Raw genomic sequence first — 25,855 nt, 5'->3', positions numbered from 1 at the left:
AGAGATCAGAAAGATATAAGTTCAAAGACAGCTGGCACAACAATTTATTGAGACCTCCATCTTAATAAGTCAGGCACTGTGGTTCACATGCTTCGTCCTAGCCATCTAGGAGGCAGAAAATTGCAACCCAGATGAAAATCAGAGACTGTATCTGAAAAAAAAAATAAAACTAACAAGGCTAGAGACATGGCTCAAGTGGGAGAGGGTCTGCCTAGCAGATGCAAGGCTCGAGTTCAAACCCCCACGACCAAAAACCAAAACAAATCCAAACAAAACACAAAAACAAACCCCTCAAACAAACAAAAATGATCTGTCTGATAACAAACATGATGAGAGGTGGTGTGTTTGGATTGCTGTGTTTCACTAAATTAAATAATTATAAGCTCTACACTCGGAGCTAGCAAATATATATGCTCAGGAGGGGTCAAAGGTACATTTGGAAGTCAATGTCTGCACACCCAAGGGCGCTGACACCCAAGGGTGCTGTCATGGGATGCCTGGACTTTGGGTTCTGAAGATTGGGGTGACTACAGACCGGCAGGGCCTCTCTACCCGCCTTTCTGCAGGAAGACCACAGGAGGCGAATTGTGAAAAGTAAAGAGGTCCTTGAAAGCAAAGGCGGTCTTTATGAGTTTGAACCAGACGCATTCATTGCATCTGATATCAAATGTGAAACAGACTTTTATTTTTAAACCAAAGGAACTTTGACCTTGACTGGTTGAAAGGAAAAGAAATGCCGGATCCTATTATCCCTTAAAACCCCAGGAGCTTCAGACTGTCAGGGAAACAAACAGGAGCCCGTCTCTTTTTCCATGGGGGGGACATATTACTTGAAGGTAGATGAAAACCGGTTGGGTGTTAAAAAAAAAGAAGAGTAAGTTTTTATGCATCACGCACAGCTACTGTAATGCTGCATCAACAAATGCACTGTATCTGTGGTATGAACATTCTGGGTGGCTCCCCGATGGCTGGCCCCCTAACCATCCCCCTGCAGCCAGGGTTCTAGCAGAGAAATCCCCCCACTCTTCCTCTGAGTCAGCATCCCAGTGATCTGATGCTGGCGGCCACCTCCGGTCAGGGCTGTGTGGGAATGATGATGTAATGGGCAGAGCCGAGGGCCAGAGAATTGGATGGGGCCCTGGCTCCCCAACGTTCCACTGACTTTTCAACGGCTCAGGGCGAGCCCACTGCTCTGAACACCTGTTTTACCACCTGACAGATGGGAATGGACGTCTCTCCTTTCTCTCATCTGGCTTCCAGGCATCAGGCAAGAATAGTTTCCAAAAACTATGAAAGTGTGAAATTACCACCGTCCTGTAAGGCACAGGTGCTGTATTTTCCACTCTTTAATCCTGCAAGCACTTTTAATCAGCAAGAAAGGTACTGGGAGCAAAGGCCAGAACATCTGCTAAAACTTAAAAAGCGATTGTTGAGTCAACCCGCAAATGACCGCCCAGCTTTCCTCACGGTCAAGTGCGCCCGGTAACAGGGGCCATGAAACAGAGCCCCCCCAGAGGCACCTGCGGGGGAACCACTCACCAGCTGCTGCTCAAGGGGGGGCACCGCGTCGTGATGGCCGTAGATGATGCCAGGGTTGTACTGACTGAAAAGCACTGGGTAAAACACCTTCTTCCCTGCGAACCAAACAAAGGCAAACCTTAGAGCCAGCGAGTCGCTCGCTGAGCGGGCTGGCTCATCTCCCTGCAGCCAAGGCGACATCCCCGGTGCCTGTACACACTTGGCCTGTCCCCTCCGCTCCGCTGTCGAGTAGATCTCCGAAGCACAGCCCTGGGCCCGCCAGGCAGAGAGACTTTAAGTCCTTCTGTCCTCCTAGCGGAGGAGAAACATAAAAGATTGGGCCTAGGCCAATGGCAGTGAGAAAAGGTCCTCAGGTTGGGTGCCAGTGGCTCACGCTTGTGATCCTAGCTACTCGGGAGCACTGCCAGCCTGGGAAGGAGTTTCTGTGAGTCTCCAATGGATCACCAACAAGCCACAATGGAGTTGTGGCTCCAGCGGTAGAGCACCTTCGCCACCGGGGTCAAGGTGGGCTGATTTTGAGACAGGACACCTGGACATCCACTGTGTGAACATCAGAGGGGCGAGAGTGAGGAAGGGGAGCCCCACACCTGGCTGTGTGTTCAGCCTGCACGTGTTGAGGAACTCGGAGGTGAAGTAGATGTCCACGTCACAGAAAAACAGAAGGACGTTGCTCCCTTTCCAGAAGCGGGCTCCGACATCCAGGCCCTTCCCCCGGGAGAATTCTCCATTGAGCTGGATGAAGGTGAAGTTGCGGAAGTTGGCGGCTCTAGGAGAGAAGAGGAAGGGCAGGTAGAGCCACGCACGCGCACAAGCTCACGCAACCTGAAAAATGTATCATCAGTGTGTCTGTCCATTGCTTTGTTTCTTTCGTAACCTCCAGGGTTCTGACACCACCCCAGCAGAAAGCAAACAGCCTAGACTCAGTAGAAACCATTAGGGTTAAATGGACCTAGAACATCTAGCAAACTTTTTCTTTTCTTTTTTAGATTCTTAAATTTAGTTTTGAGACAAGGTCTTCCTATGTAGCCTAGGCTGGCCTCAAAAATCCTTTATCCGGGGCTAGAAATGTGGCCTAGTGGTACAGTGCTTGCCTAGCATGCATGAAGCCTTGGGTTCGATTCCTCAGTACCACATAAACAGAAAAAGCTGGAAATGGTGCTCTGGCTCAAGTGGTAGAGCCAACCTTGAGCAAAAGGAAGCCAGAGCCAGTGCTCCAGCCTTGAGTTCAAGCCCCAGGACTGGCAAAAAAATCCTTTATCCTCCACCCCAAACCCAATGATGATATTGCAGGGGTCTACCACCATGATCTGTGTTAGCGAGATCCTAAGTTATTTCTTGTTTCTGTGATAATTCTGCTGCATTGAAAACTGTACTGCCATCACTAATGATTCTTCTTCATGATAGAGGAAATGGAAACAGCCAAGCCCAACTCAGGAAATTTCGCTCCACACTTCTCAGAACCATGCAATCCAATCCACTAAGATGAGGAAATTCAGTTGTCCTGAAATGGGCCATCCTGGAGTCTTCTCACCTGTATTCAAATCTGGAAGGCAGGCAAGCTGTTGTGGATGGGGCTCTGTCCCCACTCAGACTGAACTAGCATTCCCTCCCTCAGGAAGAACAAATACACAGCACAGTAGGAAAAACGATCCAGCTGGAGTTTTTAGGCTCAATTGGCTTCAGACCTGGGTAGTCCAGTAGATCAGCTCCCTGAGGTATTCATGCTCATTAATCTCCTGGTGCCTCAGTGATCTCTTTGGAAAGGTAGGAACAAGGACACCCTCCTTCCTAGCCATTTCACTGAGTGATTAGCTAAATGGTACCAAGAGGACAACTGACATCCAGATCGCTCCCACCCTCACTAGTACAGTGAAGCTAAGAGGTTTCTACAGTCTGTGTTCGCCTATAGAAATGGTAGAGCTTTCTGGAATGGGGTACAGTTCCAGTTAAACCGAACTGATTCCATGCCAATGGGACAGGAACAGCCTTCCACCTGACAGGGGAGGCCCAAGTTTAGTCCCATCTGAGCTCCTTGGGTGTTCAAGGGCCCTGCCTTCACCAAGTCTTCTCGTCCACATCACCTTTTTTTCCCCTAATGGCCTTGTCTCCCTCAATTCCTGCCCTTCCTGGCCCAGCCCTACGACTTCCCAACTTTCCTCTAAGCTTGATATATATATATATATATGAGACAGGGTAGTTTATTTCCACCATTAAAAGTCCATATTCAGGTAGCTAGCTTTATGAGAGGTCAGCATGGATGCAGAGACATAAGCTTTGAAGACTCTGAGCTGTGTTCATATCTTGTGTTCAATCAGTCAAACCTGTTCTGCTACAACCCGCACCCCCTTTGACTTACTGTCTTCTTTCAGATCTGAGAGGGAACTGTTATCTTGAGAATCTGTGGGCCCCACCTTGTCTGAGTCTGATGCCAGACTGCCTTTTTGGATTGAGGTTGGAGGCCTCAGGACTTCATTGGTCTATAAATCAGCAAACCCAGAACCAGGGCCTAGACCAGGAGCTTAATAGATGTTATGAATGTGTGTGTGCAGGCAGATGAACAATTCTAACCCTCATTCTGCCTCTGGTTTACTTGGGGGCAAGCCCTTAACCACTCTTCCCTTCATTTCCTTATTCCAAAGATCCTTTCTGCGGTACCATTCTAATTTTTTATGATTTTACATTTTCCCCAGCTGTGTTTGATCCTTTCAGAACTTCCTCTTGGAGCCTTGTCTCCAGCTGTGCATTTTCTCTGAGTAGAGCTGAAGTTATGCTCCATGGCTTCTTGAGTATCATGTGTGGCACTAGTGAAGGACAAGGCTACCTTCCGCCCTCAAAGACCCCGCTGGAGGGACTCCCTGCCGTCACTGTCCTGCTTTGCCTGGTTTCTGCAGCCCTGGCTGCTGCAAATCAGTGCAAGCCATTTCTCTCGCACACTTAGGTCAGCCACCAGGGGAGCTGTATTGAGATGCCTGGATTTCACCTGTTCACCTACAGTGTAGTTGCTTGTTTACCATCAGAGGCCCATCTTGATTTAAAAGCCAGCAGCAGGGCGCTCTCTCTCTCTCTCTCTCTCTCTCTCTCTCTCTCTCTCTCTCTCTCTTTCTCTCTCTCTCTCCCTCCCTCCCTCCCTCCCTCCTTCCCTCCCTCCCTCTTTCTCTCTCCATTTCTTTCCAAGTTTAGGCTTTTGGGACCCCTCCCACTGCAGGTCTGTCATCTAAGTCACAGAGTGAGGAAGACTGCCATCCTCAAACACAATGGAGGAGCCATTCAGATACAAGCCAGCTCCTATCTCACTGTTCCAGTACCTTCCCAATTGAGGGTTTCCAGAAATCTATCACAAGACCTTCCAAATATCAAAGCCCATATTGGGGCTGGGGGGTGTGGCTCAGTGATAAGAGTGCTTATGGTATCTGCAAAGGTCCAGAGTTCGATCTCCAGCACTTCAGGGAGTGTGTGTGTGTGTGTGTGTGTGTGTGTGTGTGTGTGTGTGTGTGTGTGCGTGTGTGTGTGTGTGTGTGTATGTGTTTTAATAGGGTCTCAATAGCCAATTCCAGCCTCAAACTCAGGCCTCTTGCTTTGATCTCCCAAGTGCTGAAATTAAAGGCATGTCTACCATACCTGGCTTTAAAAATGCTTTTTGTGGGGCTGGGAATTATGGCTTAATGGTAGAGTGTTTGCCTCTCATACATGAAACTCTGGGTTCGATTCCTCAGCACCACATATATAGAAAAAGCCAAAAGTGGCACTGTGGCTCAAGAGGTAGAGTGCTAGCCTTGAGCAGAAAAAAAAAAGCCAGGGACAGTACTCAGGCCCTGAGTTCAAGCCCCAGGACTGGCAAAAAAAAAAAAGCTTTTCACATTTGAGCAATAGCTAAGGCAGGAGACATATAGTGCCTTAATATGTTACCTTAAAGGAACAGTGGCACTTGGGGTTTTTTCCTTGAAATAGCCTAGGGTCCATTTGTGTAGCTACTTTGAATACTTACAAAAGTTAAATCCTGTGGAATAGTTACGCATGCAAAGCAGCACGAGAAGAGCCGGAGAACCCAAGCTAAGAGAGTTAAAGACATCACCACGCTGCCGGAGGTGAATAGGAGAAGAGCTGATAGATGCTCTGGTGCCTCTAAGTTAGAGGAGAGGCAGGTGGTCCAGCGCATGCGCCGACCCAGCACACAAATGAATCTTCCTTGTTCTGCTTGAGAATTCCCCAGCCGGGGCTGAGCTGCTGCTGACTAGTAAATGCTGCCCTGTGCTCCACCCTGGCCCGGGGGATGAGGAGGAGCCTGAGTTTGAGTGACAGCCACTGCAAAAAGCCGGGGGAGCACTTATAGTACCTCTGTGTTTTGGCTGACTGTAATTCAGAAGAATTTATTTTTCTGTAAAGAAGCCTTTAAGCCTCAACCTCTTGCTTTCTAGAAAAAGACAATTCAGGAAAATGGGTGATGTGGAGCCCTTTCTCTGGCCTGACACGAAAGGTAAATTTGCTTCCTTTCCCTTCAACCAACCTTTCTCCGTGGGTGGGACAATCCCTGCTGTTTCCACAGCCCCGCCCACTCGAAGTACATTCCCATCCCTCTGCAGTGGGCACCCAGGCCACAGTAACCCCACATCAGGGAAGATCTGAAATGTGAAGGCCCGGAGCTGGTGTCCCCTACATCCACACAGTTTCCCTGGGGGTCCTGTGGGGCCACTGCACACCTAGCACCAGAGAGGTGTCTGCTTATCCCCCGTGCCCGCCCATACCTTGCCCATGCAGCCCTACCTGGCCTCTTTAGCTACCCTGAGCTTCTTCTGGCCAGGAGGCAAAGGCGCCTTGCGATTGCTTGCCTGGTAGCAATCGAATCATGCTGACTCTTCTCTGAAGCCTTGACAACTTTCTAGGCCCTGATTAGGGGGCAGGAGGTGAGTGCACTGAGAATCAGAGGGACGACAGAGTCCTCGCTGGCCTGGGCAGCCTCATCAGCCAGGCCCAGATGCCAGAGAGAGCAGGACAATTCAATTTGGCATCTATCTGTAGTCCCTGCCTGGGGGTCAGTCCATCAAGCCCTCAAAGCCCGGCTATGGAGAGAGAACGGTACTGGTTTTGTTCCTTCCTGATTCCTCAACCCAAGGGCTTCTTTTATCCATCCTCTAATCTGGAAGAATGCTTTCCTTGTCCTACCTGGCCATGAGAAAGGATTTCTGAGCCACCAAGTAGTCCTTACTAAGAAAGAATTGAATTGGAAACAATGGTGGGGCGGCTGGGGGGGGGGGGGCGAGGAATCAAGACAACTTCCATTCCTCTCTTTTTCAAAGCAGAGAGATGAATACACGCACACTGTTTTGGGATGTGGAAGGGGATGCCCTCCTCTCAAATGTATCAGCATGAGCCACGAGGCTCCAAACAAACCAACCAACAAACAGGATGTGATAGGATGAAGAGGAATTGTCTTCTGCAAGCTGGTCAGGATCCTAATCTTCACATCTTCATTTAGAAGCACTGCTCCCAGGGCAGGGGAAATTCAATCACTAAGCCAAGACACCGAGATCGGCAGTGCATTAAAAGATAGCAAGGCTGTCCCGGAGCAATAAAAAAAAGTCCACTCACAACATGGATGGAGTGGAGTAGGCTGGATTTGGAGTTGTATACAGCATCCCTAGGAGGCTGCAACTCCAACTACAACCCACGGAGGGAGACTGGCAGGCAGGCAGGCAGGCAGGCAGGCAGGTAGACTCCCTGCTGGGTCCTCTATGTCCCCAAGCGCAGTGACCACCAGGATGCTCACCACGGCACGGCCCCCAGCTTGTGTTCTACATTTTTATTTTCCAGGCCTACATCAACAGTGACTGCCCATCAGCCCCGGGGCAAAGTGCAGAAGCCACTTAGAGCTCTCAAGCACTTCATCCAGCTTCTGTCCCTGTTGTGTGCCTTCCCGCGTCATTGCTGGAACAGAATATGTGAATCTTCTAACGGGCTCTAAAGCCTTCGAAGGTGGCAAATATCGCGCTTTGTTCTGCCTCCTGAAATCACCGGGCACACCACAGGAAATGGTGCTTATTGGGACCAGTAAACACTGCAAGAATCAAGAGGAAGAGGAACACACTGGAGCACATCTCAGGTGTGTCCTGAAGGGGGCGCTGTCTCCTTCTCTTGGGAGGAGGTTCCCCCCCACCCCCAAACACACACACACACACACACACACACACACACAGCCTACCCAGGTGGGCAGCACGAAGCCATGCATTTTGTATAAACCCACTCCCCACATGAGAAAGAAATAGATTCTGCAGGAAAGCGACACAGAGGGACCACAAATACAGAGCAGAAAAATAGAGAGCTGCTGAGAAAAATGAGATGCAGTTCATTTCAAAAGAGCTAATTTACCCTTAGGGTGAAGTGTAATCTTTGGTGACATGCCACTGATATGGTATTGTAAGAAAAGGGTATTTGGTACGGTAGAAACGGGGTCACTCTGTCATATTATGTAATTTCTCATTATGAATCTGAGTATACTGCTCCCAAAGACCAAATGACTTACTCCTAGTTCCTCCTTCTCTTCTGCCTGAAGTGTATTATTAACTGGTTGAACTCTGGAATTTCCCACTCTTTCCCTTTCTTTAATGCCATAAATCAGTTGCACGGGGGTTCTTTGACTTCAAATAGTCATTTTTATAGAGGTTATAATGACCTGAGAAAGTAACTTCTGCCAGAGATGTAATTCCCCTAATTGACTTGCATTTCCCAGAATTACAGGATTAACAGTGATAAAAAGATCTTGCTGTCTAATATGATTTATTCTAATAAAGGCTTTTCCCCAAAATTGCAATAAAAACTCTTTTAATGTGACACATCCCACAATAGCACTTTATTTAAAAAAAAACACAAAAAACACCTGTAACATTTGCATAGAAACTAGTACTATAACCAATGCATAATTTAAAATTCTGAAGTTTAGAGCCCTTTATATAAAAATGGTAGATGAGGTGTATTTACTGAAGACACTAGAATAGAGTGGAGAATTGAAAATGAGTGACTTTATCATGTTATCCAGTTTTTCCCAGGAAGCATCTGTAACAATTTAGAATTCTCTAGATTCTGAGCATACAGAAGCCCATTTAGCGAATTTCTTCAGAGAGCTCACAGATCATGTGGAAATAGGGCACTATCCATGAAGAATAATAATTCTGTTTTTCTCCCCTTTTTAAAAAACAATAAAGAATTTGTACTGTTATTGGGGCTTGAACGCAGGGCCTAGACACTCTCAGTTGGCTTTTTCACTCTATCACCTGCACCTAGAGTCACCAAGGGGGTTAACACTTTGCCGTTCTTTGTTCTTTCTCTCCAGCATTAGTCATAGACATCATGACAACCTCATTCTCTAAGACATGGGCCATTTCACAGGCATGGGACTGTCTTTAAGAACACGAGAACACTCATACTCAGGAGAATGAACACCACCACAGTCCTGTTTTCTCCACACCGGGCTCAAGTACCCCTAAAGAATCATTAAAGATGCAAGCACATTTGTATGAAGAGCTGGTCTACCAAGAAGGATCATTCTGGTCCTCACCTCCAGCAGTGTAGAGCAAGCTAGCCACAGGCTTAAAACCCTCCCTCAGTCTGTGAGACAGGAATAGCCACACCTCTTTTCCCCAGGTTCCAGGACTCTTTTTTGTGCTTGGGGAAGATCTGCTCTACAGTTGTTTATTTTCCCCTCTTGCATTATTATCTTCAAATAGTTGTACAAAAGGAACTTCAATTTAACATGTCCATTTATGCTCATAACTATTTCATCTTAGCAAATACAAGTGTGTGTGTGTGTGTGTGTGCGTGTGTGTGTGTATGTGCACAAGCGCATGTGCTACTCCTGGGTTTGAACTCAGGGCCTGAGTGCTGCCCCTGAGCTTGTTTCGCTCAAGGCTAGGGTTCTATCACTTGAGCCCCAGCTCCACTTCCGGTTTATCTGGCTGCTGATCTCACAGACTTTCCTGCCAAGGCTGATTTCTAAGTACAATCCTGAAATCTTAGCCTCCTGAGTAGCTAGGATAAGAGGTGTGAGCCACTGGTGCCTGGCTTGGGTGCAGATGAAATTCTTACCTAAAAGTTTGCTGTTCAATAAAAAGGAAAAGGCAGAAACAAACAACCATGCCACTCAAACTTCCAAAGGAGGAAGAGGAGAGGAGGAAGAAGAAGAAGAGAAGGCGAAAAGCTTTCTCTACACTTTGTTCTAGGATGTCCTGATGAAAGAAATCATTAGCAAGGAGCATGGCACGATGGCACACATGACAGCAAGGCAGGTCTTGACTACACAGCCCTCTCTCACCGCATACACCAGGGCAGAGCCATGGAGATCTCATCGCTGGAACCTCAGGCTCAGACACGATTCTCCTGAAAGATGCTTCTGTGCCCTCATGACTGGACAAAGGTGAGCTTGTCATGTGGGAAATGTCACCCTATGCCAGTTCAAATGCAAGTTACAGTTAAGGAAAAGCTCCAACCAAATATCCATCCAGGTCAACATGTCTATAAGCAAGGGCCGTGAAGCGTTCTCAATGGTGCCTGCCCACCCAGCCAGGGTACTTGATCTTAAGCTTCCTGCAGGACAAATAACTCAGAACTGTCACAACCATGCCTTTTACAACAGACCCCAGGTTCTTCCAAAGGTAGAGGGCTACTAAGCTAAGGTGATGCTTGGAAAAATCTGTGGATTAAGAATTAGGGGTTGAGGGGCTGGGGATATGGCCTAGTGGCAAGAGCGCTTGCCTCGTATACATGAAGCCCTGGGTTCGATTCCCCAGCACCACATATACATAAATGGCCAGAAGTGGCGCTGTGGCTCAAGTGGCAGAGTGCTAGCCTTGAGCAAAAAGAAGCCAGGGACAGTGCTCAGGCCCTGAGTCCAAGGCCCAGGACTGGCAAAAAAAAAAAAAAAAAAAAAAAAATTAGGGGTTGAAAACTGATTTGTACTGTGGTCGTCTATCACGATGACTTATAAACATTCTAAACACAATCTTTATAAGGATATATTATACAACCAGGCAGCACACATACACATTCACACACGCAGGCATACCACTAAAATGAAAGTTTCACGAGATGATATTTATCTTTACTCTCTGCAGTTCACTCTGGTATTTTCTACTCTACTTCATCTCATTTTTCAAAAAACACTGGACGCAGCCCACTAAATCAATTTCACAATCTTCTAATGAATCACCAAGTGGAGTTTGCAAAACATTGGTCTATAGCAATCAACTGAAAGGCAGATCTCAATTGAGTAAGCAAAAACTTAGAGAGAGGAGAGAGAGTGAGAGAGAATATAAAACATAGCAAACTAATCATTAAACAAGATTTTATTTTTAGTTATTCTTAAAACATTTGCATCTTGTCAGATTTAGAATGGTTTAATTACAATGTGAATCTCCTAATGAAACTAAATTTCATTTAATTTGATTCCTAATCTTATTATCGTTGACTAACAATTATGGATTTCAGGAGGGACACATGGATGGAAGGAAACGTACTGTTGCTAACAATATCAGTCCTAGACTATATAAGTGGGGTTTGCTGATGGTGGGGGGTTGTCTCATACGCTTGGGATGCTAACCTAAGGAACAACCTCACTTCTTCACCTATTCATGAAATAGGGTTAATAAGGTCATCTATCTTAAAATGTTACTGTGAATATTGCATATGACCATTTGAATAGTCGTTCAAAAATAAAATGCATTGAACAAAAGTTTCACCAGCATAAAAGAGCCGGAAAAGTATTTAAAGTGAGGTACCCGTGGCCTATGCCATCTGTCATAGCTACTACAAAAGCTGAAATGAGGAGGCTCACAGTCCCAAGACAGCCTGGGCAAAAAGTGTGCGAGGCCCCTTCTCAACAGAAAAAATCTGGGTGTGGTGATAAGCGCTTGTCAGCCCAGCTACTGAAGAAAGCGTCCATAGGAGGATGGGATCCCAAGCCAGTCTGAGCACAAAGGGAGATCCTGTTTCAAAGTTAACTAGAGTAAAAAGGGCTGAAGGGGGGGCTGAAGTAGTAGAACATTTGGCCAGCAAGTATGAAGCCCCAGGTTCGAAACCCAGCATAGCAAAACAACAGCAAAAAAAGTAGTGAAATAAACCTCATCTATAGGTTTACATACAGGTCATTAGGTGTCCAAGTTTACTAACCAGAGCCATTATCTTATCCTTGATGAACAGCATTGAACATCTTCTGTGTAAGATGCTACCCTAGGGGCTCCATCCTAGCTATTCAGGAGGCTGAGATCTGAGGATTGTGGTTTGATGCCAGCCTGGGCAGGAAAGTCCATGAGACTATCATCTCCAATAAACTATTCAGAAAAAGCTATAAGCGGCACTGTGGCTCAAGTGGTAGAGTGCTAGCCTTGAGCACAAAGAGGCTTGAGGACAGCACCCAGGCCCTGAACTCAAGCCCCATGACTGACCAAAAAAAGAAAGAAAAGAAATGTAAGTCACCAAATCACATGCCACAGGCTGAACGTAAGGGGTGATGTGGAGGAAAGGTGGGAGTGAGTGGCGACATGTCAGGGATGGAAGGAAGACACGTAAATGGAAAGGAAGGTGGGGACAATCTGATGGATGTCAGGAGGAAGGGGAAATCTCTGTGCCCAGTTTTCTTGGGCACACTGAGTCCTCAAGACAAAGTGAGACATAAGAGCCAGTTTGGGCAACCAGGCCAAGATCATGGGTAAAACAGGAAGGTGGAGATTTGTGCAGAAATGTGACACCAACTAAGGTGAACTAAGGTTCATGCCTGTCATCTTAGCTACTTGGGAAGCATAGATCAGGAGGCCGTGAATCAAGGACAACATAAACGTTTGTGAGACTCCATCTCAAACGATGGCTGGCATGATCGCACATGCCTATTACCCTGGTTACTACAGAAGCACAATGACCAGGTTTAATGGTGAGTGCCTGTCATCAACAGCCACATAGGGGAGCACAAGTAGGAGGAGGCATAAAGTGAGACCCGACCTGGAAAATAATCAATGCCAAAAAAGTGCTGGAGGCGTGGTTCAGGGATACAGCATCTGTCTAGCACGTTTGATCTCTCGTACTATCCAAAAAGCAAACAAGTACTGAAGTCACTAGAAACAGTATTTTCCCTAACAAGTCTAAAAAAGCTTTCTGGTTATCCACCAGACTCATAAATCTAAATATATGTAGAGCAAGGAGTCCCAAGGCCAATCAGATGGAGCTGCCAGTTCTGTCTGCATGTTGGAGTCAGTTTGATAGATACTACCTTCAGTGTAGCACTTGGCTGCAGCTCTAGGTGAAAATCCCAGGTAACGCCATCCCTTCTCTTACACTGGCTCTCCATCATAACTGCATGTCCGGATGACTGTGGATACAATTTATCATAAACGATGTCCAGCAATGGACACTGCCAGAGACATTGAAACCCACACACTGTGTACAAAACATGAATCCGAATCATTCAATATTCTATTCCTAAGCAGAGAAGGGCAGGCTTTGGTGATACATTGGGATAGAGAGATTTCTGTTTCACGTACTTTCAGAACATCAGACTATTTCATTCTCTTTGATCTCCGTTGGACATGAACCTTAGCTTTAACTTGTTAACTACTTTCAACTCTAAACTCCTTACTGCTTTAGAACAGAAGTGCACGCACACTTTTCTGTAAAGGGTCCCAGAGTAAATTGTTCAGGCTTTGTAAGTCTTACAGTCTTTGTTTTAAGGACCTAACTGTATAAGCAACTACAGACAACGTGCAAACGAATGCAACTGCTCCATTTCAATAAAGCTTGTGTTACAGGCAGATTTTGACCAGTGAACTGCAGTCTGTGACTTTTGCTTTAGAGTGTTTGCAATGTTATCATTAGCATTTTGATCCTGGGTTCATCAGCATAGAAAGTGATCATGCCACCTGCGAGCAAACCCAAACCCTGCTCTCAATCTTCAGATCTCATTCCTCCACAATCATCCTACTGCTATTTGCCAGAAATGCAAATCAGACGCTCCTGCTTATGTCAACAGCATAGGGGCATGACAATTTTTATTCTGATTTACTACCGATCACCCTCAAAGCATCACTGATATAAAATCCACCCACCTGATCACTCAACTGAGGCCTGCAAACACCCATGCATACCAGAGTGGAGGGTGACAGTACCATTGTGGCTTCCTCGTTGCTACAAGGTGCCATGTGGGGTTATCGATTTATTTTGATAGAGAAATATCTGCTTTCTCTGCCCTTGAATATATTTACTCCTCCCTATCATTGATCAAAGAGGTATGAATACACAATCGTGGGTCTAAAGGTTTTGGTTCAATATAGATTTTGCTCAACTGAGCAAGTTTAATCAACGATCCTGCCTCAGCTATCTCCCCCGGCTTCTTAACATCTCTAAGAGCATAATGAATGAAAGGCAAAGGGAGAGGCCATTTGCTACTGTAGATGAGATCTGAGCATAAGTATCAATCACTCAGCCTTTCAAGCTGTGGCCGACACGGAGCTCACCGCGGGCGCCCAGCTTGGCTCTTGGCTCTCCTAAAAGCCGACGCTGCAGTGTTGACAGTGATCACCTCTGGTCACACCGGAGCTCAGAGAAGCCTGCAGAAACCCAGGCACCCCACATTTTCTGTCCAGGCATTTTATCTCCACTGTCACAGCCATGAGCCCTACACAATCAAGACCAGTGTCAGACAGGGTGGTCTCCCCGGGACAGAGGGCTCTAAATTCCCCTGCACACACAGCAATCAATCTCCCGGTTTGCCCACAGTGTGGAGGAAAACAAAAGGCAACATGAGATTCAGCGGGGGGGGGGGGGGGGGGGGGGGGCCCTGCCAGGGTGGTTACCATGACACCTGCTCACCGCGCCACACTCTACTCACTTGGATGTGTTCTCCAGGATTCCCTTTACTTCATTCATTTCTTCTTTCCCAAAGTAAACAACTGTGAGATGAATCCTCCCATCTTGCTGGATGCACATCTCCCTGGAAAACAAAACACACACACTGGCATCTGGTTCCTGTTTTCACATTAACAGACAAGGCACGAACTATTACTTTTCCTACTCTTTTCCCTTTCCCTTTCCTTTTACCCTTCCCCTCCCCTTCCTTTCCCTTCCTATTCTTCCCTTCTTTTTTGAAAGATACAAAAGGATTTGAAATTAACTAAGTCAATTGCCAAGAGATCAGAAATGTGGATCCAAGATATTCCTGGCTCACTATCCCCAGTTCCAGAACTTGTTTTATTTTGTTAAGACAGCAATGCAATTTAAATACGCAGATCTAACCATCCAAAACTCAGATGGAGCCAGGCATTGGTGACTCAAGAAAGCAATGCAATTTAAATATGCAGATCTTACCAACCGAAATGCAGATGGAGCCGGCCACTGGTGTCTCAGGCCTGTAATCCTAGCTATCAGGAGACTGTGATCTGAGGATGGAGGTTTGAAGCCAGCCCTGGCTGGAATGTCCACGAGACTCTTATTTTCTAATTAATCACCTAAAAGCTAGAAGTAGAGCTGTGGCTCCAGTGGTAGAATGCTAGCCTTAAGCATAAAACTGAAGGACAACACCCAGACCCAGAGTTGAAGTGCCAGAACCAGCTGCCCAGGGCCAGCCCCTGGCTCTAGATGGGTCTAGACGTGCTTCCTCAATAAAGCTGATTTGCTGTTTGCCCATGTCCTGTTCTCTCAACAGTAACACTAGCTCTTCTGGTCTGCTTTTCTGCTCTGGGAATGCTCTGTATATGTGCATGCACGTGTGTGAGTGTATCTGTGTGTGCTTTCTCACACGGGTGTTCACTGGAGCAGGCCCTTCCTTGTCCAGTCCTGGTGCATGTGGGACTCTCTCAGGGTTCACGTGCCATTTCCTCTCATGGATGCCCCAGTGTCATCCCTTGGGATCACAAGGACCCCTGTACCTGTGTCCAAGCCCACAGTGGCCTCACCAAGGGAATGTGAGCCTCAGCAGCTCAAACCCACGTCCTGTTTTATTGGTGTCCATTGCTGGGAAGTGTGTTGACTCAGCCATTTTGCTCTTAAACAAAATCACCTTCACCGCCTTTGAAACCATCCTCACCTTTGCTGTTGGATCTTTATCTCTGAATTTCTTCCATTACAAAAAAAAAAGAGAGATTTTTTTTTATGGGAAACACTATTATGCTTCCAAACCTCATGAGCAAATTTACTGAGGCCTGATGAAATATCTTTTATGTGTCCTCATGCCCCAAAGAACTGTTAAATGCAAGTTAAATGTTTCACTCCCTGCCCGTCCCCCCCCCCCCCCCGCTTTTATTTTCTTTAGCTATTTTCTAGATAGATTCTCACATTTTTCTCCATGGCTGGTCTCAGACCACTATCCTCCTATCACTGCCTTCCACATAGTTGGGATTACCTGTCCATGCTTCACACTGAAGGTCAACCTGCCCATCAAGCATTTTCTAATGACTTTAGGAAAAGGCAAGTAATACAAATGATAAACTTCATAGGGAGAGAGCAGAACGGGTCAGAAAGACAAAGGTGCCTTTGTACTTGGCAAGGGAGGTGAGGGAAATCAACAAGGAAGGTAGACACACGCAAACCAACCAACCTGAAGTTCTGCATGAACTGCCGAAACTTGTCCACCCTCTTGGCCAGCGGTACAATAATGTTGATAAGTGTGCTGGCCATGTTGAGTTTTTCTTTCTTCACTTTCATGATAGGTCCAAAGGGCCGAAACAAGACGAGTCGTTTAAATTCGTGTTTATGGTCCCCTTTGAAGGTGAGCTCGTACAAAGTCCCTTTGTCTCTTTCTGTTCGGTAGATGCCTGTTAATGAAAAGACAAGGGGATAAAATTCAAGAAATGACCCTCGGCTGCTAAGTTGTCTTTTATAACCAAACTTGAGCACAAGTGGTCTTTAAAAAGAAATATTTAACCTCTATGTCCAACAATTATTAGAAAACTGCAAATGTTCCATTGATATGCCGAAACACATAAAAATTCTACCACTTTAAAAATTACAGAGAATAAAAACTCAACAAAAAAGCTTGTAATGTTAGATACAAAACTGTATCTGTATTTTTCAGGTGCACTCATGAAAAGATGATTAGCAAATATGCCAAAATAAGGTAGAGTGGGATGTGTTCTTGCTTTTTTATTTCTTTTCTATTATTCACAGTTCCTGTGATATGATGAGAAGAATACTTAAATTATTATTATATTAAAAATATAATACTTAAATTATTGTACTGAAAATGTGTTGTGGTGTATGTAGGTATATGCCTATAATTCCAGCACCGGGTAAGCTGAGATAATTGACGGTGAATTTTAGGTAAATCTTGGCTACATATTGAGACCTAGCTTAAGGGGAAAAAAATAGGAGCTGCACGCTGGTATCTCATGCTTGTAATCCTAGTTACCAGGAGACTAAGATCTGAGGACCAAGGTTCCAAGCCAGCACAGGCAGGAAAAACCATGGGAATCTTATCTCCAATTAGCTACCAAAAAAAGCTAGAAGTAGAGCTGTGACTCAAGTGGTAGAGCACTAGCCTTGAGCAAAAAAAAAAAAAGCTCAGGGGTAGTACCCAATCCCCGAGTTCAAGCCCCAGGACCAGCCCCCTCTCCCAATGAAAGTGTTAAAATGATCACTTCGATGAGGGAAGGTGTGGCACTGTCCAAAAAGAGATGTACTCATTACCTGATAGGCAACTGTAACCCCTCTGTACATCACCTTTACAATAACAATAAAAAAACTGACTGTAGTGATCTATTAAGGATATTTTGAAGGCATTTGGTGCTGGATACAAGGAAGCTTCTGGAAGCACGGAAGCAGGTAAGACTTGAAGTCTCCAGTGCAGTGGGAGGCTCACATGTACTTACTTCCACCCTTCCTTCTTACCTCTAAGCAGAGCTCAGAGCTTCAGAGCCCACAGCTCAAGCCACAACGCCTAGGTGCAGAATCTAACCCGGTAGATTGACTGGGGTAGGGGGAAAACCCTTTACCTTTCTGGGCCTCATTTCCCCCACAAATTCCTGTGGGGGGGGGGGGTAAATCGTTCCATGGAAATGTAGAGCCCAGCAGTAAATCTCCATAGTGGACCCATCCGCTTTCCCTGCCCTTCCTCCGCTGTCACGGGTGCATTCACAAGACACAGAAGGAGACAGAAGTTTCCTGGGAAACCCTGCCAGCCATGGCTCCTGAAACTCCACTTGTGTCATTAGTCAGGCTGAAGACATGACTTGAGCACCTCAGCTCCACACTGAGGACAAACCTCCATGGGCTACGTGAATGTATCCCCTCCCCCCTTCCTAGCTTCACTGGTGTGGTGGAAATGTTTCTGAACATCAGGAAAAAGAATTAGCCGGTCACAGTGAACAAACCACCAAAGACGCTTTGATCTTTAATTTGCTCCATACTTCCCCAGCTCCTTCCTTCTCTTAGTCTCCATGCCAGCTCAGAACACACTACCCGCTCATGAAGTAGCTACAAAAATCCACCCCCAGGGAAGGAAACTTCTCCAAAGCATTTCACCGGCCACTTCTTCCTTCTTCACTTTCCCTCTTCTTTCCTTTCCTGCAACTTCCTATCTTCTCCACACACATGGCCTGGTTCTCCTCTCTGACCTTCACCTTCCACAAGCTTTGCCTCCTCTAGCCCTGGCCTTAATAGCCTTAGACCTCTTTAAGGTAAGTCTGGCACTGTGGATTTTCATGGTGGCCTTTGTTCCCACCACCATCCTGCAGGACCTGTCTGAGATCCAACACGAGCAACGCACTGACAGTGACTGGAGAGACTGGAGGACCCTGCCACAGAGACATGGCCCCTTCCCAAGCCTCTGCCACTTCCTTGGGTAACAAGCATACTGCTCTACTGCTCCCATCGGCAAGGAAGCTGGGGGAGTTTTGCTGAGACCAGACATGGGCAGAGAGAAGAGTTATTGCTTTGGATGCTCAAAGGATGGCTTTGAAAACCTTAAGTAGTTAGCTTCAAAGCCTATTCTTTCAGACAATTAGCCCTCAATGAGGAAACAGAGGAACATGTTAGCAGAATGGTAGGAGCTGAATTCACACATTAGAGGAGCCATGTAGATATACAAAACAAGTGTAAATAATGTAATAAGCACCTAAGAGAGTCCACCTTTGGTGTTACAGAGCAGAAAGGAGGCTCTCTCCGCCTGGCGGAGGTAAGGACAGTTTGACAGAACACAAGACCGTGTGGGTGTCTGGAAAGACTACAAAATCAGAGAGTGCGTGCAAAGGAAAGCTCAAAACCCAAGTGCAGACGATGAAAGGATAAACCACCAAAACAAACCCAGAACAGCTTGTTTGCAGGAGTTGCTACTGTTCAGCAAGGCTGGAAGTGCAAAAGGCAGCTATGTGTGGGAGGGTGGTGGGAGATGACGTTGGAAAGCCATGGAAGGCCACACTGCCTGTACCACCAGGAATGACCACAGGCATCCACCAGGAATGACTATCCTGGAGCTCAGAAGCCCCAGTCTAGTGTTTTAGCAGGGTGAGTCCAGGCCTCATGGGATAACAAGGAATGATTCTGATCTGGAGCCAAAGGGAAAGGAGTTGCCTGGTACAGCAGGGTGTGAGAACTCCCTGAACCAACTCCCGGCAGAGGAGCTGGTAGATGGGCAGAAGACACTGCAGAGGAGAGGACCCGTGGGAGAATGGCATGGTGGGGAAGGGAATAGAAGAACCAAGGCGACTCCAAATGCTGGTGAGAAAGAGTATGTGAGTTCAGTGTTGGCTATGCTGATTTGAGGAGCTAAGGGAGTAGGTTTGAAGTCAGAAGAGAGGCAACACACTGATCTGGACAGTCCCACTATAGAAGCTGAAGCTGTCCCTATGCATGAGATTACCCAGGAAGCCTGTGGACCAAGAAGAAGATCAGTAAATTTAAGAGCTGTCTTCACTCCCATAGTCATTGTGGCATCATTGAAAATAGTCAAGATATGGGAGCAACTTGAGTGTCCTTCAATGGATAACTGGATCACAGATGAGTGGATTAAGACAGTGTCGAATGGTCATATATATATTCAGCATTTCAAAAGAAAAAATATTGTCATTTGTGACAGTATGGTTGGGGATAGAGAATATGATGCTAAGTGAAAACAGCCAAACACAGAAAGATAAATACAGCATGTGTTCACTTATGTATAGAATTTAAACCAATTGAATTCACAGAAGCAGAGGGTGGAACTCAGGGGCTGGAAGTGGGAGGGGAAGGGCTGTGGAAAAGAAAGACATTGGTCAATAGGTACCAAGTCTCAGACGGACATATTAGTGGTCTGTTTTCTGTGCCTGGAGATTCATAGTTACTAATAACAATTCATACACTTCACAACTTCAAAAATAGAGCTCTAATGCTCTCAACACAGACACATGGTAACCTAGTGAGATGAAGGACATATGTTCAATATGAGTGATGCTATTTTGTATTGTACACAAAGACCAAAGCATCAACTATGACATAAATGTATACAATGATAATTTGTCAATTAAATATAATTAGGTGGATAGGTAGGAAGATAGAGAGATAGATAGGTAGCTAGCTAGCTAGCTAGGTAGACAGATAGGTGATAGATGATAGGTAGGTAAGTAGATGATAGGTAGATAGGTAGGTAGGTAGGTAGATAGATAGATACATAGATAAGTAGACAGACAGACAGACTCAAGAGCCAAAGATAACATGTCATCTCCCTTAACAGACAGACTCAGGGAGGCTCAAGCCACTAGTGTCAGAGAACACAGTGAAGGGCAAAGGATTTCTCAGTAGTGCTGAGCACTGTGCCAAGGTTCAGTAAGGTGCAGGTTCAGTAAGGCATGCTGGGGGGAGGATTACTGGGGGGGGCCTCCCCATGGTGGCATCAGAAAAGAGGCGGATGCACGCCGGGTGGGATGCGAATTGAGTGACAGCGGTAAGTTGAGTACTTTTTCTTTCAACTTCCTTGCAACGGGCAAGTTTATTCTGGCCTCAGCAGAAACTTTTCAACCTCCTTCCCCTCTGTCTGGGGTGTTCTCTGCCCAGGGTCCGGCTTGGCTAGATCATTCTCACCACTGAAGTCTCAACTCAAGATCTCACCTTCTCGGTCTTGGGGTCCTCTGGCCTCTATCACAGCCACTCTGCCCCTTCACCCCATTCTAGTTTCTCCACTCACATTATCTGAACGTGTTTATCAAAGACCTACCCACTTTATTATTGTTGTCATCCTCACCTCCCAATGGGAAGCTCCCTGAAGCCTAGAATTTTCTGCCACCCTTATGAATATTTGTGGCATGGAAGGAAGGGAGAGAGGAAAAGGGAGATGACAGGGAAGGTTGTGGGCTAAATAGGGAATAAATGCCACAACGTATAAGTTAGAAGGAAATGACAGAGTTAACCAGGGTGTTTTCTTCAAAAGATTGAAAAGACCCAGGGAACTTCTTCACAGGTTGGGAGGAAAGGATGAAGGAATCACTAATTGGGAGGCATAGATGGAATGAGGTGAGAGGTGGGTGGGATCTGTAGTCCAGGGAAGGACTTCCATTAGACCAACGATGTCACTTGGACTCTGTCCCAAACAGGACACAGTTGGAGAGCAGGAAATGGATGAGACATTGGAATCGAAGGGTGAAATAATGCGTTTGTGAGGCTTACTGGAGGACTAGGGTGGTGACACTGGACAATGGGAGACAGAGCTGAGGAAGGACACAGAAAGGGATTGAGAATCAAAAAACACTCAGAGGTTGCTGGGCTGGAGATGGCAGGGCCGAGTGATGTCACACTCGGGCCTCGGGAAGACGGCAGCTGAGGGAGAGGACAAGGGGCGCTGGCCCTGGACAGGAAAGGAGGCCTGCAAGTTGGGCACCGGAAAGCACATGACTGGAGGAATGTAGGATGAGGGCCGGGCTGCAAAGGGAAACACTGAAGCCCAAGAAATGACAGTGAAAGAAGGAGAGAAAGAAGCCTCTGTGCAGCAAGATCAAACATCGAAGATGGAAAATGAAGCAAAGCATACGAATGAAAGACATGGGGGAAAGAACTCCTGACGGTCTTTCAGTGCGACTTGTCACAAGTGATACGCAGGCTCAGAATGTGACTGCCCTGGAAATCAGGGCTCTTTCCATTTCTCCCTTGATGCTGGCTCGAGACCCCGGCACACAGCTCTGGCTGTCCCCTTTGGTTCTTCTTTTATCTGACAAAATGGCAGATCCATCTCTTTCCATTACCTTATTTTAAGAAAGCAATGATTAGAAATTACACCTGCTAGATGCCCACCTAGAGTCAATAAGAGTTCAAACAGCGAGGCAGTGAGAGGAGAGGTGGAGAGAGGGCGGAGATCTGTAAGGATTCCAGAACAAACATGGGAGGAAGGGAAATCCGCGTGGCTGTTATCAGGGCATATTTCCCAACAGCTGCCAAGACTTTGTGCAAACACACCGCAGAACTATCTACCCAGGATGTTGTCAGAAGGCAGAAAGCTGAAGACAGAAGCAGCAGCAATGAACAGGAGTTAAAAGGTCAAGGGTCACGGAATTCCTGGCCAAGCTATTGTCCTTGGCTCACTACTGACCTTGTCCACACACAAGCTATGTGACCGCTTTACCACCAAAATAGAAATTTATGTGCCCTGTGAGTCAAACCACCTTTGCAAGGATTGCCTTGGTTTTTAAGTATTTCCTTAAGAAGCAGGCTGTTTCCTTTCCTCCTGTGACAAATAAGGGTGTATAGGTATAGATAGAATGGAAGCCTTTGGAGAATTCAGGCAGATGGGTGTATGATGTGAATTTAAGACAAATGTCATAGTTAAGCTCTTCCAAGGTAAATCAATTTTGCCATAAAAAAAGATGTTTAAAACTCTCATTTGCTCTTCTTTATTCTTTTAAATTGACTTTCAACAGTAGAAAACCATGAAGAAAAACCATACATAGGTAACATATATGTGTGTGTACACACACACACACACACACACACACACCCATAGAACATAATTCTAACTATGGGGCTATGTAGGGAGATGGGAAGAGGAGAAGCAAAAAGAAAGATGGAGGGTGAATAATTCCAGAATCCACCGTAACTATGTATAACGTTGGCATGGAGTATCTGAAGGAAGCTGTTGATCAGCAGTGGGTTGTGAGGGTAGGAAACAGAAAGCCACAGAGAGGGCTATTCTGAGTGAATATAATACATGCACATCTAAAACTACCACAGTGAAAATTATTGGTGCAATTAATAAACACTAAGAAAAAAAGGCTGAAAAGTAAAAGAGGCCCTGTTGGAGAGTGTCAATAGGAAGCTAACAGAGAGGTAAATGAAGATGAAAATAGTTGAAATAGTTCATTTGCATGTATGGAAATAGAACAATGAAACTTTTAATTGTTTTAAGAAGTGAGGAGAGGGATAAGGGAGAGTACTAGAGAGGGAAAAATTGATCAAAATTCATTATATACAAGTGTGGAAATGTCACAATAAAACCCACCTTGTACTTGTATACTAATAATTTAAAAAGAAAGATGCTTCAAAAAGTGAGCAAACTTTTTAAAACCACATCAGGAAAGTTAGCCTTAAAACTCTGAAGAGTAAGATAAAGTATTATTGATCAAGTCATTGAAATTAATTTGTCTTTCAAATATAGGATTAATATCTACTGATGAATAAAATTATATATACTTATATATTATATATAATATGAAGAATATGTGTTTGACACACAAGAAACACTCAGTGATGATGATAGTAATGATAATTTTCATTACAGTTCTATCATATTATCCTTTACCTTTGCTCCATTAATCATTGAATGCATTGGTGTGCACACATGTATACACACACACACACACACGTGTATATGTTTTGGTATTATTTTGATCCTCTCGATCTTTTTTCTTTAGCTAAAAATTTGTAATTATTTTTGTAATTAAAATTACGTCATTCATAGGGAGACATGGCCCCACAACTACTCATAATATTTATTGAATAAATGATTTTGACATCTAGCCTCTCACTACACAGATACTGCTTAGGAAAACCAGATTCTTGGGTCTCATATTAGACCTAACTAAAGTGAGGTCAGAGAACTAACTTTCAGGAAGTACTAGTTTACCCCAGTCTGGCATTAGGAATCTTTAGTGTTACTAAAAACAACAATAACAAAAGCATGAAGAACTAGCCAGGCACCGGTGGCTCATGCCTGTAATCCTAGCTACTCAGGAAGCTGAGATTTGAGGATGATGGGTCAAAGCCAGCCTGGGCAGGGAAGTCTGTGAGACTTTATCTCCAATTAACCACCAAAAAAGCCAGAAATAGAGCTGTGCCACAAATGGTAGAGTGCTAGACTTGAGCACAAAAGCTCAGGGCCAGTACCTAGAACCTAGTTCAAGCCCCAGGACCTGTACAACAAACAAGAACTAAGCATTATAATAGATGATATTAATGATCCAAATCAACGGAATTACTGATGAGAGTCAAGCCGTGACCAAATCCCCACAAGGCTAGTTAGTATTAGACATCTGTGTTAGCTCCACAGTGTCACAAAAAGAAAACTAATGTGAAATACACACTTGTAGTTCCTAACCTTGCCTTCCCCATAACACATTCTTCCTAATACAGAGGAAGCCTGAAGCTAGGGCCCAGACACCAGCAGCATTTTAAAGAAATCTGAATAATGTATGTTTTCTTGCAAATGTCCTAAGGCCACAAGGGCCGCACAGGCAAGACAATAATGAATAGAGGAGATTGCTTTTGTTAACCCAGTAATCTGGTGACTCCTTTTGCACTCAGTCCACCCACAAGCACCTCCCATTTTTGGTAATAGACTAGAATATACAATGATGAATAAAACATGGGCTCTGCCCAGGAGGGGTTGCAAACTGGAGCAGAGAAACAGAAATGAACAGCTCTTGTACTGTGTGAAGGCAAGGTCTAAGGCTCTGGGAGAAACCACAGCCCCACAGAGATTTGGGGAAGACTGCCCAGACATGGAAGTATTTTAATTAAGGCAGAAGAGCTGTAAGATCAAGAGAGGGGTCAGGTAAAGAATGTAATAAGACATGAAGTCGATGGCCTGAGAAGATTTGAAACCACAGAAGACTATGAGCATCTCTGAAGAGGTCTCTACATTTGCAGCATATGGGCTGTTGGGTCTATTTGGATCTTGGTGTAGGAGTTTCTTTTTATTTTTGGACTACTACTATAGCTAAAACATAACCCACAATAATCAGAGTCTTATGCTGGAAAAGTATGCTCCAATAATCACCATGACATCATGAAAAAACACGGAGATCAGTCACAAAAATGAGCCTTGTGACACTTGTCTTTGCATCCTGAGTAACACATATGAACACAGACCCACACTCCAACTGATCCCCCAAGGAAAACACGACCCACAAGGAAGAAGTCAGAAGCATTTTTCCTCTGGGGTGAAGAACTACTAGGAAACAACTTAAATGCTGAATCCTGGCAGCTGGAGTCTTGTCAACTCAGCAGGAATGTCCTTTTAAACAGCGCAACCCACTCTGACTGCCAAGCTATGTTTTAGTCATGCCATTCTCCTACTTAGTGGCAAATCCTTTGGACAACAAAGCCAGGGAAAATTTGTACAGAGTCTGTCTGGCCTGGGAGAAAATGAGAGCTGAATGTTAATGCCACTCCACCATTAATTTGCTTTACGACTTTGGGCAAAGTCAATGACAGAAGCCTCAGTTTCCCCAACTGTGCAAACCAGCTACTAAACAATAGCAATCCACCATGACCATGACATAGCAAGAAACCAGAAGAAAGGCCACTGTAACGTTAGAATTATGACAGCTACTGCCTGTATAAGATTCCTCCAGTCAGTTCATTAGTGGATCATGTGACTGATGTGGTACCACTGAAGAATATAATAAAAATAATTTCATAAGACATCAACATAACATGGCCTAAATAGATGTGTGGCTTTCAGATGGTCCTTAAAAAATGGCTACTATAAGGGTTTTCTTTTAGAGAACCCATAGGGTTATATAATACTCAAGCTATTTAGGTAGTACTCCCTTAGTACATTTTTTTTTTCATCTGAGTCGTGATCTCCAGATGAATCCACATATCCCCATCAGGAGAGCTCTATATCCTCGCACATTCTAGAACTGGAGTGTAACCGACTGCTTTGACAAGGAAAGAGAGCCAAGATCATGGGCTACAAAGAAGCCATGGACAAGGACAGATCACTCGCAGGCATTCCAGTGAGCGCACCTGTTGTGCATGTTGTCACAGCCTGGGTGGCAGATCTAAGAGTACGTGAGACTTCAGGTGAGTCTAGCTGTTCAGCCACTCATCCTTCCAGCCATCAAGCCTTTCTAGACACGCTGGGGCAGGGACAAAGCCATCTCAACTC

General features: G+C 45.4%; 1 protein-coding gene across 3 annotated transcripts in view; it reads right to left on the bottom strand.

Annotated features, from left to right (window-relative positions):
* The window catches only part of Csgalnact1 (chondroitin sulfate N-acetylgalactosaminyltransferase 1), a 211,257-nt gene that overhangs the window by 10,703 nt on the left and 174,699 nt on the right, over positions 1–25,855 (bottom strand). For all 3 annotated transcript variants that reach the window (XM_048330335.1, XM_048330336.1, XM_048330337.1), the window contains exons 5-8: positions 16,106–16,322; positions 14,402–14,503; positions 2,127–2,305; positions 1,540–1,634 (exon numbers count right to left, since the gene is read on the bottom strand). In XM_048330335.1, the coding sequence (XP_048186292.1) occupies positions 1,540–1,634; positions 2,127–2,305; positions 14,402–14,503; positions 16,106–16,322 (593 nt within the window). The remainder of the gene's footprint in view (positions 1–1,539; positions 1,635–2,126; positions 2,306–14,401; positions 14,504–16,105; positions 16,323–25,855) is intronic.

The sequence above is a fragment of the Perognathus longimembris genome, chromosome 21, assembly GCF_023159225.1.
Source record: "Perognathus longimembris pacificus isolate PPM17 chromosome 21, ASM2315922v1, whole genome shotgun sequence".
In the NCBI taxonomy this organism is placed as follows: Eukaryota; Metazoa; Chordata; class Mammalia; order Rodentia; family Heteromyidae; genus Perognathus; species Perognathus longimembris.
The sequence above is the reverse complement of the archived record's forward strand: the minus strand, read 5'-3'. Positions and strand labels throughout refer to the sequence as shown.